Source organism: Schistocerca cancellata, chromosome 8 (assembly GCF_023864275.1).
Source record: "Schistocerca cancellata isolate TAMUIC-IGC-003103 chromosome 8, iqSchCanc2.1, whole genome shotgun sequence".
In the NCBI taxonomy this organism is placed as follows: Eukaryota; Metazoa; Arthropoda; class Insecta; order Orthoptera; family Acrididae; genus Schistocerca; species Schistocerca cancellata.
This window is the reverse complement of record NC_064633.1, coordinates 64,588,504-64,606,839: the sequence shown is the minus strand read 5'-3', so window position 1 is coordinate 64,606,839 and position 18,336 is coordinate 64,588,504. Positions and strand designations below refer to the sequence as shown.

Here is an 18,336-nt window from a genome sequence, read left to right as displayed (position 1 = left end):
TTTCTGTATCCAGAAAGGCCCGTACAGGACCTGCAACATGCGGTCGTGCATTATCCTGCTGAAATGTAGGGTTTCGCAGGGATCGAATGAAGAGTAGAGCCACGGGTCGTAACACATCTGAAATGTAACGGCCACTGTTCAAAGTGCCGGCAATGTGAACGAGAGGTGACCGAGACGTGTAACCAATGGCACCCCATACCATCACGCCGGATGATACGCCAGTATGACGATGACGAATACACGCTTCCAATGCGCGTTCACCGCGATGTCGCCAAACACGGATGTGACCATCATGATGCTCTAAACAGAATCTGGAGTCATCCGAGAAACTGACGGTTTGCCATTCGTGCACCCAGGTTCGTCGTTGAGTACACCATCGCAAGCGCTGCTGTCTGTGATGCAGCGTCAAGGGTAACCGCAGCCATGTTCTCCGAGCTGATAGTCCATGCTGCTGCAAAAGTCGTCGAACTGTTCGTGGAGATGGTTGTTGTCTTGCAAACCTCCCCATCTGTTGACTTAGGGACCGAGACGTGGCTGCACGGTCCGTTACAGCCATGCGGATGCCTGCCATCTCGACTGCTAGTGATACGAGGCCGTTGGGATCCAGCACGGCTGTCCGTATTACCATCCTGAACCCACCGATTCTATATTCTGCTAACAGTCATTGGATCTCGACCAACGTGAGCAGCAATGTCGCGATACGATAAACCGCAATCGTGATAGGCTACAATCCTACCTTTATCGAAGTCGGAAACGTGATGGTACGCACTTCTCCTCCTTACACGAGGCATCACAACAACGTTTCACTTGGCAACGCCGGTCAGCCGCTGTTTGTGCATGAGAAATCGGTTGGAAGCTTTCCTCATGTCAGCACGTTGTAGGTGTCGCCACCGCCGCCAACCTCGTGTGAATGCTCTGAAAAGCTAATCATTTGCATATCATAGCATCTTCTTCCTGTCGGTTAAATTTCGCGTCTGTAGCACGTCATCTTCGTGGTGTAGCAATTTTAATGGCCAGTAGTGTACTTTCCTAATCAGGGATATTTTACTGGCGGGCCACAGTGCAGCTAGTGCCACTAAGATCACTGCAGACCATGCACTGGCAGAGCTGAGCTGAGCTGAGCTTCATCTGAGTTACCAGCAGCGTCTTGTGGATATCTTGTCATTAGGATTCACACACGTTTCAGCGCAGGGATTGCGGGAACAGGACGTAAAATATTACCCAGCAGCAGTTCTCACTTCACAGATGTGCAAAAATTTGCGCCTTCTAACTTACAGCCTTTATTTTGGTATTGTCAGCTGCCACTCTGGGAGTCACGACCCAACCCTTGCACACGGTAATACTACTGTGCGACAAGAGTGGCGCATTGTCGTATGACAGTACGTGTTCTGGGTTCCGTGCACGCACAGTACTGCTGTGATAGATATCAAGTGTATCACATTATGGGAGTTAAGTAGCGCAGGAACATGAACTGTACCACAAAGTTGAAATATGTGGGACAGTACAATTCTTGTGAGCAAAACACCTTCATTGTACACAGATTCACCGTGAAATTCTGACAGTGTGTTGACCAAATGCAACGCCGTGTCCAGCCGTAGTGAAATGGTGCAAACAGTTTGACCAAGGCCACACTGACGTGCGTGATGCTGGTTGGGGAGGAAGGCAATCTGAATCAACCGCAGGCAGCACTGACCAGGCAACTGAGCAACTCACCAGCAGCAGTCGCACATTTCCCGACAACGGCGTCGGTCACACTCCAATGTCTCCGTAACCAAGGAACGGATTTCTGTCGTCTAGGAATTGTCTCATGTATCTGCGTCACTTTGAACTGTAGTGCAGCAGTCAATGAAAGATACTTGATATGCCAACATAGCAAGTATCTTTTTGCAGCCCCCTCATTCAGTGAAGAATTCCGTTCTTTATGACAGATGAAGCAAAGGGTTTTAAGTCATGTAAAGCGCTTTCGTATAAAATAATGAAGGGTGCAGCGTAACATTTGGTAGGATACTTCTGGCACCCCACTCCTCTCATCCGACCACCTACCTTTACTTTCTCCATGTACTTAGTATCCCGCCCCAGGTCAACTGCGGAGCGTTAACCCAAGAGGGTTGACACACTCTTTGTAAATACGACTGTTTGGAAACTGGCTTCTTAATGTCGGACTACACAAGGTATCACTAGTGAGGAGTTCGACCACGCTGTGTGCTTTGTAAGATCACGGAAAAAAATATTAATCACCTCGTTAAGAGATACGTAGGTCACTTTGGAGTCGTGTAGGTAGTCTATAAGTGATGCCAGTCGGCCCTATAACGATCCACTGCTGATGTAAGAGATGGCAGTGAAGGGGTGTGCGTATGTGCCAATTGTTTGTATGGAATCTTGCAGTAATATGGTTCGACGTGATTGATTGGCAGAAAAGACCTATAGTGTTTGGATGTGCTCATGACTATATGTGTATGAAGTGGTCTAATTCGTTGTTGTATTAATGCAGAGTGTCAAATGTGCGCACATAAAAAGGTGTACACTTCACAGCGATGTAACACTGCATAAGAACACTGACCGAAAAGACTAACAGACAGGGACCAGAGACGAGTATTAGGCCTTGTCATTGACAATCCGTGTCATACCTGGCAGAGATGCTACAGATCCGTCTCAATCAATTTCCGAGCGAACATTTCGAAGGACACTATATGCAAAGAACATTTGGAGTCGTGTAACTCCCAGAACGCCATCGCTCGTAGCGGCGCAAATATCTGTACCTGTTCAATGGGTCAAACGTCACAGAAACCACGCAATAGCCGACTGGATGCATATGGTTGCGGTGAGACCCAATGAGTCACGAATTTGCCTCTTTTCAAATTATACGAGACTCCGAGTGAGCCGACCGCCCAATGAGACGTAGTTAAAACCAGAGGTCGTTCAGTCGTGGTTTGAGTATGTTTCTCGTACCATGGCTTCTGTCCACTCATTAAGGTTACCACGTACATCTATCAGGATGGTCATTTCATCATTTTCGTTGACCGAGTGTTGCCCTATGTTCTACATCTTCTTCATGAGTATACGCTGATCATTCCTGCCTTCTAAGACGAAAGTTCTTTCCATAAGGCTGTACACCTGCATTCCTGGTTTGACCAACATTCAGCCGGCCGATGTGGCCGAGCGGTTCTAGGCGCTTCAGTCTGGAACCGTGCGACCGCTACGGTCGCAGTTTCGAATGCTGCCTAGGGCATGGATGTGTGTGATGTCCTTAGGTTAGCTAGGTTTGAGTAGTTCTAAGTTCTAGTGGACTGATGACCACACATGTTAAGTCCCATAGTGCTCAGAGCCATTTTTTAACCAACATTCAGGGACACCATTCAAACACTGAACCACTATCGTGAGGTACAAGACACTGAAGATCTAGTTCGTAATGGTCTGCAGCGATGAACGACACTGTGCGACCGTCATTATCTACACATTACGGCTAGTAGGCACCTCTAGGTTCCGAGGAGAACGCAGCAGAACTGGGTGCGGCTCTTTTGGAGACAACTGCGAGTACCATATGGACTGAAATTGTACGGTACCGTCTTCAAAGGACACTTTCGCCTCTAGGTGTCCACCACCAATATGAGTACAGCCTTTCCTCCCTCCATCTCCCCCGTACCGTGGTGCACACGAAAGTGCCCAAGGAAGCACTTGAAATTGATGGAACTTGCATCCCTTCACCGACTATTGCAGGATGTGCATGTGGCTTGATAATAGTTGGAGAAGAGTGTGAAGGCGACTATATAGGAATGTGCGTCTCCGGCATTCTGTCCCATGTATCCACCAAAGAGGAGGGTCAGTCAATATTTGGGACGCATCCAGAACGCATCTTATCATTATGGAGGATAATTTGTGAGCTATTTAGTACAAGAATAGAATCCTCCAACCTACTGACCAGCCCTATAGTTTACTTGCTGGCAATGTATTAGTGTTTCAAGACACCTGTCCACTAGAGCATCGCACCCACCTAGTCAAATCTTCCCTCCCGGAGGCAATAATCAATCAAATGGACTGACCTGTGGCGTCGCCTGATATCAACCCGATTGAGAACGCTTGCGACCAGCTGAAACCAGGAGTGTATCGTCGAAGAAACCTTCCTTATGCATTGAATGACGTCAGGAGCGCCAGCGTCGAAGAGTGGTACAGGCTTGAGGAACAACGTCTCCAGCGTCTTGTGGATATCTTGTCATTAGGATTCAGACACGTTTCAGCGCAGGGGGCGCGGGAACAGGACGTAAAATATTACCCAGCAGCAGTTCTGACTTCATAGATGTACAAAAATTTGCGCCTTCGAACTTACAGCCTTTATTTTGGTATTGTTTTATTTTTGTTTCACAAAGTTATTCTTTTCGTTTCATAAGGCTTTTAGTGTCACAAGGCCTTACCATTCATTCTACAACCCCCTTAAATTTAATCTGTGAATCTAAGGTATGTACCTGGCGCAGTAAGCTGACTATGCGCAGCGGGCTCGTCTTCTTACAGTGGTGTCGGAGTGAGAAGGTTGTGGCGCAGTTAGCTTACTGGTGAAAACCCGTCAGCACGACGAAAACAAAACGCATTCTATAGTGTACTGCTTAGTGCAGGAACACATGTGTGTCACCAGGCTAGTACTGCAAATTACACGAACGCTCCACAGTTGCCAACTGCACCTTGCATCCAGTCTCTCACCATTCAACCAGACAACTCTGTAAGTGGAAAGCTACCACGACGGTGCAGCAAGTTCCGAGCACTTGCCTGCAGGAGGTCAGCACTAGTGATTAGGGGACTATAATCTCCTCCCGTACTACCACAAAGGTGGGAAGAAACACCTGTAGGACCTTGACGAAGCCAAAATGCCAAAGAATAACGACTCACGGGCAGAACGCTGGACTATACGTGTCTTCTGTGAGGAAAATGACAGAGTCGTCCAGGTAGCTGATAAAGGCATTATGATGATGCTGTCAGGCTTGCTTGAGATGCTATTGCGGGATCTGGGATATAAGCAAGTGAAGCAACGTCCTAGACAAGCTGTGACAAGAAAGATCATGTTACTCCTCAACAACACATGACTGAACAAGAATGTGGCCAGAGTACAGTAACCCATACTACCGGTGCCACAATGGCTTTATAGTCTACTGAAAAAAAGGGAGTTCCACCATGTCCAACAGTGAATACTGTACATTTGCAAGAGTATGGCATAGTCAAACGTCTGGCACAGCAACGGAATCCTCTCATGGGCCGCTGCCCACACTATGTCAAGAACTTGAGAGAGTTTGTGAAAGTGCTTCAAGAGATATATCTGATAATCTCCTATCAGCTACAATATCATAAACATTTCATATCAGAACTGCTAGAAAGTAATTTCGACAGCAGTGTGGTGAAAATGTGCAATATGCGTTTATCATCATTTAATTCCAACGTGGTACTCATAGAAAGTTCTGCGAACAGACGAACGGAATCATCATGAGATGCCCTCTAGACCAAGGTATCGCTAACCCTTACATGTAGCATTTTGAGGTAACGATTGTCGAAACTGCGCGCCTGAAACAAAAGGCATTCTACAGATATGTAGAAGATACATTCGTGGTTTGGCTGTATGGTGAAGAAAACTGAAATGAATTCCTCTGTCACTTTAACAACATACGTGATAACGTCAGGTTCACCATGGAGATGAACAAAAGGGATGCCTGCTGTTCTTGGACATTCTAATAAAAAAGAACCCGATTGTACGCCGGAATAATCCGTCTACTGCAAGAAGACACACACAGACCTATGTCCAAACGCCAATAGCTTCCAGCAAATATTTGCTCATCGCCCTGGTACAGACATGCGACGAGTTATCAAGTTACAGTATCTATGTGAAATCTTTTGCAGGAACGGGAACTCGGACGTACAAACAAGACGTCCAGCCAGCAAGAAGAAGAAAGAAAGCAATCCAAAAGAAGAAACCAAGCGCCTTGCGTTCCTTCCGCATGCAGGACCACCCACAGCAAGGACTGCCAAGATAATGGACAAACTCAACAGGAAATAACTTTACACTCAACGGTTAAAATCAGGAACAGGCTTGGGTCAAAGACCAACTAGGGCTATGGGCACCTGACATCTGTAATTCAGTTGCGAGTATAGCAGACAGAGCATTGGCCAGATGCAGCGATGCATCTCGTATCAATATTCGGAGCATGTGAGAAGCGTTTGCCTCGGCCAAATCGACGAGAAATCTGTAGTGACACAGCACAACATCAACGAAGGACGCATGGTTTTTTTTCCGAATAGACAAAGGTGCTGCGCCGCTCCAACGGTTTCCGGGATGCGGCGATAAAAGGGGCAGTGGAAATACGAATACCTGACGATCTTGTGAACTCTGCAAGGGGCGTGGCTTTATCAAAAATACCTGAGGAATCTGATGTGAGGAGAGCAATGGAGGCAGCGAGCGAAAGAGACAGGAATCGATGTCCAGAGCCATCACCGGCTGATACATCTCTACCAAGGTACGTGACTGACCCGCCAAACTGAGCTCTAGGCAAAAGACTCTGCAGTCATCCATCTTTAAGGGAACGAACTAGACGTGAACTTGACCATTCTCCTGAAGATGATGAATAGGAAACTCGTCGAAGCGTTGCGTCAACACGACGCTACGGCTCGGCTGGTAACATGAGAAGATTTCACCGTGAAATTCGCCAATGAAGTCTATATTCCCATACAACAATTATTTGTTTCAATAATAAACCCAATACACACTAGATACCACATGTGATTACAAATGAAATAAAGACGATAAGTCAGTGAACAAAACAATTTTCTGATCAGTGTACCATTTACAAAATAATGCTCCAAGTACAAGATATACAATAATGAAACTGGACAGCCAATGGGTTGTGTGGTAAGATAGTGAGATCTGGTGTTACGAAATTGGTGCATTACAGTACTGCACAGTCGATGAAGTGTTTGTTGACTGCTATGTTTCACCCACTGATCCAAACAGTACCGGATGTTTCCTGTGGGACTACGATCGGGTGATTAAGCGGGCCAGTCGAGGTGCCATGGGTGGCGACTGTTGGACGGACGAGGAATGTGTGGGCACAGTTCCATGAACACATGTATCCGCATCTTGCAAGACGGGAGTGTTTACAGCATACTCACCACGAAAACGAGAAGAAAGGTTCAAAAAATGGTTCAAATGGCTCTGAGCCGTATGGGACTTAACATCTATGGTCATCAGTCCCCTAGAACTACTGGAACCTAACTAACCTAAGGACATCACACAACACCCAGTCATCACGAGGCAGAGAAAATCCATGACCCCGCCGGGAATCGAACCCGGGAACCCGGGCGCGGGAAGCGAGAACGCTACCGCACGACCACGAGCTGCGGACGAGAAGAAAGGTCAACACTATGATTTAGAGAGCTGAAAGGAATATCCTGCTTCATGTTCACGACGGTATTCTGAGTGAATAGGCCCAAAATACCACAGAATGACCTCCTGAATGAACTACATCGTCCACACAGTAGAGGTCAAATGTCTCATAGGCGGTCGGTGTCCACCTTTTGCGTCATTTGAAAGCCGTGACTTGTTGGAGCACAGTGCACTACACACCAGCTGCTATCCAAATTCTGGGTTGTTTGGCCCATGCACAACTTTTGTGAGGTAGATGACTCCCAATGTCCATTCCAAGCGTTTCCCTTTCCATTGCTTCAAATAGAGAAGTGGTTGAGGTGTACCTGTATTCACCGACAGCAGTTTTTCCAGTCTGGTTTCAAAGCAGTTGTCAGAACAAGGCGTGGCACTCGTCTTCTGTCGCTGTCAGCTAGGTTGCTTTGCTGTGACGTCATGTTACGTGGCTCCGAGTGGTATACCATTATTTTTAGACAACTTGGACAGTCCTCATTGATGCAGCAAGAAATTGGATAACTTCAGTCTCGGTGCGTTCATGGTCACGTTCAAACATGACATCCCATTCATGGCAGTCCATGATGTCGATCCATCATACTGCACTCATTCCATACACACTGCATTATCGTCATGACTTGCATCAGTGTTGGAGGATCAGAATATCCACGAGAGTAAAGTTGCAACTATCACTTCCTCATCTGATGACAATTTCTCCCCAGCAAGTTCCAAGTTAGGGAACAGGAAGAAGTCACTTGGGACTAAGTCTAGGGAGTAGGTTGAATGAAGAAGAAATTCAATCTCCAATCCTCATGTATTTTCGACGTTGTTATGGCTGAGAGGTATGTTTTAGGATTATTTCTTGGAAATCCCAAAAAATAGTGATCATCGCCTTACCAGCTAAAAAAATGGCCTTGCCTTCCTTGGTGCACTTTCATCAGCGTTCGTCCATTTTTTTGACTTTCGTTTTGACTGTGGTGTGTAATGATGGACCCAGGTTTCACCAACATTCACAAATCGGCGCAAAAAGTTTTGCAGATTGCTACTAAACATAGCCAGACGTTGTATCGAAACGTCATGCCAGATGCGCTTTTAATCAACTGTGAACAATCGCGGCATGCACCTCGCACACAGCTTGTTCGTAGAAAATTCTCTGTGCAAGACGTTATGTATTCGTTCGTTTGAGATGCCTACAGCCTTAGCAATCGCACAAATTTTTATTTGCTGGTCTTGCATTACCATACCATAGATTCTGTCAATGGTTTCCTTTGTAGTGACCTCAAATGGATAGCCGGAACTCACTCCATCTTCGGTGCTTGTCCGAACACGTTCCAAAAGTAAATGGTCTTCAATAACGGCGCAGAGTCCGTGTGAACTTCATCCTACTCTGTTTTGATATGTGGAGACTTCAAACCTCGAAATGAAAATTTTTGATAACAGCACATACTTCAGTTTTCTCCGTTTTCAGCTACAGTCGACTCAATGACCAATTCAAACGACTGTCAAGAATAAGGCGTACAATGCAAATTGTTGAAATTGTTTATACGAACCTTGGAGTAATCGAGCTTACCAACCGTGAAGGCGCGACAAAAATGATGCGTTCTCTAATGGAAATTTACCAGACTTATCAAACCACCCTCGTAGAATGATGCACCATCTACAGCGCTCATAACCGACCAGTGGGCTCTTTCAGTGGGGTGACTAATAGTTGGCGTACTGAGCTTAGCTGCAAAAGGAGCTCGGCAGTGGCGCGTGTAAGGCACGGTCGTATCCTGTGAGATGCAGACAGGTGCCACACACTGTGAGCTTGCCTGATGATGCGCTGGTGGAGCGAGACGCAGTCGCGCAGCGCCCGGTGCAGGGGGTCGGCGCCGGCGACGGCGCGTCCCGTGGCGGGGGTGGGGCGCGGCCCTCCACTGGCCGCGGCTCCGAGGCGCTCGACGCGGCGCTCCAGGATGCGCAGCAGCGTGCCGAGGCGCTGGACGCAGGCGACGGTGAACAGGTCGCTGCAGGGCACGACGACGGCCACCACGCCGACGACGACCAGCTGGAAGGCGAAGGCGGCCGCGTAGCCGGCGGGCGCGCCCACGTCGAAGGGGAAGCGCGCCACGAACGGCAGCGCCCCGCCGCCCCCGCGCGCCACCAGCGGCGCCGCCGGCCACGTGACGGCCATGGAGGCGGCCAGCGCGCCGTACACCGCCGACAGGCGCCGCACGCGGCGCGCCGACGCCACCCACGCCGCGCGCTCCCAGGCGGAGAGGCCGTCCGGCTGCGTCGTCACCTGAGTTATCGCAGAGCAGTGGTCAAGGTCGCTACTGAGGCGACCGCATATCAGGCACTGGTGCCCGAGAGCCGCCAGCGGACAGGTTCACCTCCTGACAGGAATGTTTTCCTGCCCTTCGCGCACAGTGACGCTTTTCCTTCGCGAAATGTAGAGTTTGTGTGTTCTAAGTGAATACAGGGTGATTTTGTCCACCGTGTACGAAGTCTAGGGATTGATCGACGAGAGGATACAGAACAAAACAGGTCTAATGAACGTATGTCAAGAAATGCATGGTTTCCGTGCTGTTGTTGTTGTTGCGGTCTTCAGTCCTGAGACTGGTTTGATGCAGCTCTCCTTGCTACTCTATACTGTGCAAGCCTCTTCATCTCCCAGTACCTACTGCAGCCTGTTTAGTGTATTCATCTCTTGGTCTCCCTCTTCGATTTTTACCCTCCACGCTGCCCTCGAATGCTAAATTTGCGATCCCCTGATGCCTCAGAACATGTCCCACCAACCGGTCCCTTCTTCTTGTCAAGTTGTGCCACAAACTCCTCTTATCCCCAATTCTATTCAATACCTCAACATTAGTTATGTGATCTACCCATCTAATCTTCAGCATTCTTCTGTAGCACCACATTTCGAAAGCGTCTATTCTCTTCTTGTCTAAACTACACTCCTGGAAATTGAAATAAGAACACCGTGAATTCATTGTCCCAGACAGGGGAAACTTTATTGACACATTCCTGGGGTCAGATACATCACATGATCACACTGACACAACCACAGGCACATAGACACAGACAACAGAGCATGCACAATGTCGGCACTAGTACAGTGTATATCCACCTTTCGCAGCAATGCAGGCTGCTATTCTCCCATGGAGACGATCGTAGAGATGCTGGATGTAGTCCTGTGGAACGGCTTGCCATGCCATTTCCACCTGGCGCCTCAGTTGGACCAGCGTTCGTGCTGGACGTGCAGACCGCGTGAGACGACGCTTCATACAGTCCCAAACATGCTCAATGGGGGACAGATCCGGAGATCTTGCTGGCCAGGGTAGTTGACTTACACCTTCTAGAGCACGTTTGGTGGCACGAGATGCATGCGGACGTGCATTGTCCTGTTGGAACAGCAAGTTCCCTTGCCGGTCTAGGAATGGTAGAACGATGGGTTCGATGACGGTTTGGATGTAGCGTGCACTATTCAGTGTCCCCTCGACGATCACCAGTGGTGTACGGCCAGTGTAGGAGATCGCTCCCCACACCATGATGCCGGGTGTTGGCCCTGTGTGCCTCGGTCGTATGCAGTCCTGATTGTGGCGCTCACCTGCACGGCGCCAAACACGCATACGACCATCATTGGCACCAAGGCAGAAGCGACTCTCATCGCTGAAGACGACACGTCTCCATTCGTCCCTCCATTCACGCCTGTCGCGACACCACTGGACGCGGGCTGCACGATGTTGGGGCGTGAGCGGAAGACGGCCTAACGGTGTGCGGGACCGTAGCCCAGCTTCATGGAGACGGTTGCGAATGGTCCTCGCCGATACCCCAGGAGCAACAGTGTCCCTAATTTGCTGGGAAGTGGCGGTGCGGTCCCCTACGGCACTGCGTAGGATCCTACGGTCTTGGCGTGCATCCGTGCGTCGCTGCGGTCCGGTCCCAGGTCGACAGGCACGTGCACCTTCCGCCGACCATTGGTGACAACATCGATGTACTGTGGAGACTTCACGCCCCACGTGTTGAGAAATTCGGCGGTACGTCCACCCGGCCTCCCGCATGCCCACTATACGCCCTCGCTCAAAGTCCGTCAACTGCACATACGATTCACGTCCACGCTGTCGTGGCATGCTACCAGTGTTAAAGACTGCGATGGAGCTCCGTATGCCACGGCAAACTGGCTGACACTGACGGCGGCGGTGCACAAATGCTGCGCAGCTAGCGCCATTCGACGGCCAACACCGCGGTTCCTGGTGTGTCCGCTGTGCCGTGCGTGTGATCACTGCTTGTACAGCCCTCTCGCAGTGTCCGGAGCAAGTATGGTGGGTCTGACACACCGGTGTCAATGTGTTCTTTTTTCCATTTCCAGGAGTGTATTTATCGTCCACGTTTCACTACCATACATGGCTACTTTCAGAAACGGCTTCCTGACATTTAAATCTATACTCGATGTTAACAAATCTTTTTCTTCAGAAATCAGTTATTTAGCTCCCCAAATAGCAAAACTCCTTTACTACTTTAAGTGTCTCATTTCCTAATCTAATTCCCTCAGCATCACCCGACTTAATTCGACTACATTCCATTATCCTCGTTTCGCTTTTGTTGATGCTCATCTTATTTCCTCCTTTCAAGACACTGTCCATTCCGTTCAACTGCTCTTCCAAGTCCTTTGCTGTCTCTGACATGTCATCGGCGAACCTCAAAGTTTTTATCTCTTCTCCATGGATTTCCGTGCTAGAGACCATTTATTCACTCATACATGGTTACAGAGACTGCTATCTGACATGCACTGTAGCATGCAGCCACAGTTACAGTGCTTGCTGAAAATGGTTTCCATTTGCCTCGACGCTTGCGTGTACGCTCCGTAGCATGTTCTGTCTCACACCTTCACATCGGCGAGGCTGCATACGAACAGTGTGAAAGGCAGCATGATTGGGCTGCACCAGTGTCTCCACATCTGGAGTGGGCCTGTATACACGATACTTTTCAGATGGCCCCGCAACCAGAAATCGCACGGGTTGAGATCCAACTAACGAGCGGGTCATGCAACTGCAGCCCCTCGTCTGATCCATCGAGCAGGAAAGACACGACTGAGATGCATGCGGATGTTAACGGCGAAGTGGGCGCAGCAACATAACCTTCCGAATCATCAATGGCACTACTTCCTGCAGGGGAGGCAAAGTTACCCGCAAGAAATCCCGATAGTTCCGGCCCATTAGGCGACGTGGAAGGAAGACTGGTCCCAAAAGACGGTAGCCATACCGTGGAGGTTCTGCATACTGTATGACAGGTGCCTGTTATGAAAGTTGAAGATAGCACTCCGCGTAAAGGTGGCGTCTTCTTTGAATAGGATGGAGAACAAAAGTCCTGGAATCGTGGTTGCCTGGTAAAGAAATCAGTGACAAAACTGCTCCTAATGGGGAAAGTCTGTTGCTAGTAAGCGATAAGGTTAGTAACACATCGACGTCTGGTTTAGCCTGTACTGGCGGGCCAACAGTCTAGTACTGACACGGCTCCACAGTGTTAATCACATTTTCCTCCAAGTCTGGTATCCGAACATTTGTGATACGCCCTTCATGATTTCCTGCTTCCTGAAACGACCCTGTTTCAGACAAACGGCGAGACACTGTTCCAGACATTGAATGCTGTTGTTGTCAGCGGGATAGGTCACCCGATACTACCTCATTGCCCGCCACCCGTTGCCATTTGCCTTTCCGTAAGTAAACACCATGTCGGCAAGTTCTCGATTCGAATACGGAACCAATGTGTACAATGCTGCATCATATCCACCACAAGGTGAGTCAGCAAGAGAAATGTGTTGGACGTATTACCAATTACTATGGCAGGAGAGGGGGCTAAGGCATAATGTATGAGGAAGAATATCAGACTCTAGAAGGAAACCAAGCATACTGTAACTGTGCCTGCATGGTATAGTGCGTATTAGACCGCAGTCTCTGTAACAATGTCTGACTGAATAGATGGTCTCTTGCACGGAAACCATGCGTTATAGGACGTAAGTTCATCAGACCCTTTTCGTTCCGTATCCTCTCGTCGATCAATCCCCAAAGTTTTTACACGGTGGAAAAATAATCACCTTGCAGGTGATTGTAATGGGAGCCTGTACAGTGTACCGCCGTGTTTGTGTTGAATGATGGTTGGAGAAGGGCGAGGGTCAAACCCGGTGCCGCCACACAGCCTACGCCTCTCCAATAGCAGCAAGGGGGCCGCCAAGCTTAACGACGGCATCCGACGGACGGATCACCTGAACAGTTTCACGTTGCCTCACAAACCCAGGGCAGCGGCGCGAAGTCTGGTGATCAGAAACTTGCCGCCACCTATCTCCTCACCTTTGTCGTAAAGCCAAAGCAGTCAGCCACACGAGCTGTACCAAGAAGTTGAAGTTGACCAGGTAAATCCTCGGGACGGCCGACGTTGCTTATCTTAGGATTCTAACGAGAGTGCCGCATTCAACAACGCGAGGCCGTCGACACTTTACAGTGGCAAACTGATGCATAATCGATACGTGTTCCGAAGCTTCACTGCTCTTCGTGGAAGTTACGAGCATTGTGTATAACAAGCCGCCAGCGTGTAACGCAAAAAGTTATTACGAGAAGACATTCGTTGCAGTAAGGCACGGAGCCGTTTAGTACGGTGGCTGCAGGATGGTTTTTTTTTTTCGCCTCGCTCACAGCACAGCTGACGCTGCATGGCGTAAATTCAGTCGATACGAAGATTCATACCCTCTACGAATCTAAATAACCCATATTTGTTATTATCCGATTTTGTTCAAATTTGCTACACAGCCTTTTGTTATTGATGGAACGATCATGTCAGATTTTTATTTGTTATAGTTCTGGAGATAAAGAGAATTACCTAAAACTCCTAAAACCTACACTTGTTTTTTAAAACTAAGTTATGCACAGTAACAGATTAACTTTCATTATCATCTGAAGCCCTTCCAAAGTTATCAGTGTATAAAAATCAATTAATTAGAATATTCTTTTTTAAAACTTCTGTCACTGTGCATTACGTAATACAAAAATCGGTCAAAATTATTATTTGCTTATATTTTTCCGTGTGAGTGCGTGACAATGATTGAGAGAGTGTATGTGGGACATACGTTAATATTTAATATTTCATTTTATGTAAAACCTTGTACAAACTAACAATGGGAAAGATGTTGCACCACCACTCAGGTGGCGTATGTCTGTGTGAGCATGCTTTTGTATAAAAGCAGCCAGAATGGAAGCTAGAGGTGGAATAATTTTATTTATCAACTTGAAGAATATTTCGCACTTAGTTTATTTTGATTAAACAGAATAGAAGAATTTGAAGTTTTGCTGACATGAATTACTATCAGATTAGTGATTCGATAAGGAGGCAAGATTTACCGCGAGAATAATCTGGATCAACAACCAATCAGAATGAAGCTGTTCCCGCACGAAAAGAGGAATCGCTTTCTAGCCGGTCTACGGATAACACGATGTCAGATCGCTCCTTAAAAATACTCTGTAAGTTGAGGTAATAGTGATCTAATTTCGGTTCGAACATACCGTGACTGAAGCAACTGGACTTATGAACATTTTAATGAAAGTTTGGTGTTTATAAATTGAATAGTTTGAGAGGTATGAGCGTGTGAACTTTCTGGTCGTAGTAACAACTCCGCGTAGCGTGTTTCGTACTCTGTACGGAATGTTTTGGCGAGCACCTCTTACGCAGACCTCTGAAACGACCGAATGTTTAACTCGTGAATAGTTGTGGGTCTGTGACTGGTAGAACGTGACAATTAGTCGGGTCGGACTTACTAAAATTCTGAATGCTTCTCGAGTGAATATTTGTTATACAGACAGTGAATTTTGAATGGTAACATTTTACCATATCCATTTTATGTGTTTCAATATGAATAAAAAGCAGATACAATCTAATGTTAAACGCTTTTCTGCAAGTAGACTCAATATTCCGAACGGCCGATTTCTTAATCATTAACTTTCAGGAACTGACTTTCAATAGAGTTACGCGGCCTCTGTGTGGTAGGTATCAGGTGGTGGTTTCATCAACGCTGCTCTGCACTGCCTAGCACGTATCTGCTACCACAGAGTGAAGGGACATCGGCAAGAATCCTATAGAGGTAGATAGATGGACTGAACGATGGCGTTAATAAAAACGCAGAAGACCGACCCCGTCCGGCCGCATCTTTGGATATCTTGAACAGCAGCATGTGTTAACAGTTCGAATGGAGCATTCCATTGCCCGAAAAATCTACATCTACAGTTCACATCTGCAGTTCACAATTAAGTGCCCGGCAGGGTGTTCATCGAGCCACCTTCAAGCTCTTTCTCTACTATTGCACTCTCGGGCAAAATTAACACATAAATCTTTCCTTGCGAGCTCTGATTTCTCTTATTTTATAAGATGATCATTTCTCCGTATGTAGGAGGCCGCTAATAAAACATTTTCGCGTTCAGAGGACAAAGCTGGTGATTAAAATTTCTTGAAAAGAAAATCGCCTTTGTTTTAATGAATGTCACCCCAGGCCGCGGATTAACCCCCCCCCCCCTACTTCGCGATAATAGAAAACGAGCAAACTTATTTGTACTTTTTCGATGTGCCCCGTCACTACTATCTGATACCGATACCAAGCAGCAATACTCCAGAAGAGGACGGACAAGAGTAGGGCAGGCGGTCTCTTTATTCACTGGAATACCTACTTCTGAGGCGAATGCAACGGAATGCTTCCTTCGTCTGAGCAATTACTGCCGTGTTGTACGTCCTTTGGCACATACAATTTTTATCCAACTCTGTTGTCGTTGTTTCGAAAACATTGTGACAGCACTACGAAACACGGGGCTCTGTTCCTCTTACAACTGGGCATGCGTGTGTCGTGGAAACACAACGTGCATTTGTGCTGATGTACAGCAGCTTTACGTACTAGGTTGTGGTGTAACCGACATTACATGATTCCATTGCATCTCCACGGCGGTGTTGCCACTACTAAAGTTCCACCAGTCGTATTTGTTTAACGCTCTCAGTTGATCAAATAGACTAATAACTTCACTGTCAAAAATATTTGAAACAGAACACACAGTTGTCGAGAAACGTACGAATATGTGCGGCAGTACTGATGTTACGACTTATCTTCGACGATTGATTGATGAACCATAAATCTACGTTGATAGCATTTGAAGTTTTGAAGAAACACACTCCTTGAAATTCTCAAAGTAACAGGGATGAAATACAGGGAGTTGAAGGTTATTTACAGCTTGCGCAGAAAACAGACTGCAGTTGTAAGAGGCGAAAGACGTAAAACGGAAACAGTGGTTCGAAAGAGAGTGACATAGATTTGCAGCCTATCCCCGATCTTATATAATCTGTACATTGAGAAAGCAGTAAAGGAAATGACAGGCAAATTTGGACAGGGGATTAACGTTGAGGGAAAGGAATAAAAAATAGCTTTAAGGTTTCCCGCCGACAATGTTATTTTCTCAGAAACGGCAAGGCCAAGATCAGTGGAAAAGAATGGATAGTGTCTTGAAAAGAAGTTATAAGATGTATACAAAAAAATGAAACAAGAGTAATGAAATGCTGAGGGATTTAGCTTACAAAATGAGACACCGAAACCAGTGGCTGAGGTCCCTTTTAATTGGGCAGCAAAATAAGTGATTATAACCGAAGTAGAGAGGACATGAAAGGCAGACTTACATTAGCAAGACAAAGAACTTCTGAAAAAGAAAAATATGCAAATGCCGAAAGTAAATTAATTGTTATGATGTTTTTTCTGAACTTTTTTGAATGATTTATAACCCTGTACGCAAGTGATACGTTGATGATAAACGGTTCAGACAAGAAAAGAGTAGAAGCTTTTGACATGTTGTGCTACGAAAGAATGCTGAAATCCACAACGACGAAAAAAATCGGAGCACCAAAAAATAATTAATGTAGAGGAATTAGATTCTGGGAATACATTTGTCTGGATAACATATTTAAGTGATTAATATTGCAAGATCACAGGTTAATGTAAGTGCGAGATAAGCCATTGTAAATGTGAAATGGTGGTACAATAATAATCCCATCTCTTGACTGCAAGCATGCAAATGTGCATGCACTGTGTAGTACAGATGCCAGACGTCAGTCTGTGGAATGGAGTTCCATGCCTGTTGCACTTGGTCGGGCAATACAGAGCTGGTTAATGCTGTTTGTGGATGATAGAGTTGTCGTCCGATGGTGTCCAATATGTGCTCGATTGTAGACATATTTTGTGATCGAGCAGGCCAAGGCAACATGTCGTCACTTTGTAGAGTATGTTCGGTTACAACAGCGATGTGTGGGCGAGCGTTATCCTACTGGAAAATACTCCTGGAATGCAGCTCATGTTTGACGGCAAAACGGGTAAAATCACCAGATTGACGTGCAAATTTGCAACAGGATACATGAGATAACCACGATAGTGCTCCTGCTGTCATATGAAATCGCATCCCAGTCCATAACTCCAGGTTTAGATTCACCGTTTCTATCACGCAGGCAGGTTGGTTGTAGGCTCTCAATTGGCCTCTTTGTAACCTACACACGGCCACCACTGGCAACGAGACAAACCAGGTTTCATCAGAAAACACAGCAAACCTCCACTGCCGGCCGCTGTGACCGAGCCGAGGCGCTTCAGTCCGGAACCGCGCTGCTGCTAAAATCGCAGGTTCGAATCCTGCCTCGGGCATGGATGTGTGTGATGTCCTTAGGTTAGTTAGGTTTAAGTAGTTCTAAGTCTAGGGGACTAATGACCTCTGATGTTAAGTCCCATAGTGCTTAGAGCCACTTGAACCATTTTTAGACCTCCACTCTGCCCTCCAGTGAGCTCTCGCCTGACATCACTAAGTCGCAAATGGTAGTGGTTTGGGGTCGGTGGAAGGTCGGTGGAATACACGCTTCAGGACGTCTGGTTCTGAGCTGTCCTTGAAGTAACCGATTGGCCA

At 47.1% G+C, this 18,336-nt stretch overlaps 1 protein-coding gene across 1 annotated transcript in view; it reads right to left on the bottom strand.

The window, feature by feature from the left end:
- LOC126095347 (odorant receptor Or2-like) overlaps nt 1–18,336 on the bottom strand; it is a 210,311-nt gene that overhangs the window by 160,638 nt on the left and 31,337 nt on the right. Inside the window, exon 3 of the mRNA XM_049910151.1 lies at nt 9,202–9,671. Within this exon, the coding sequence (XP_049766108.1) occupies nt 9,202–9,671 (470 nt within the window). The remainder of the gene's footprint in view (nt 1–9,201; nt 9,672–18,336) is intronic.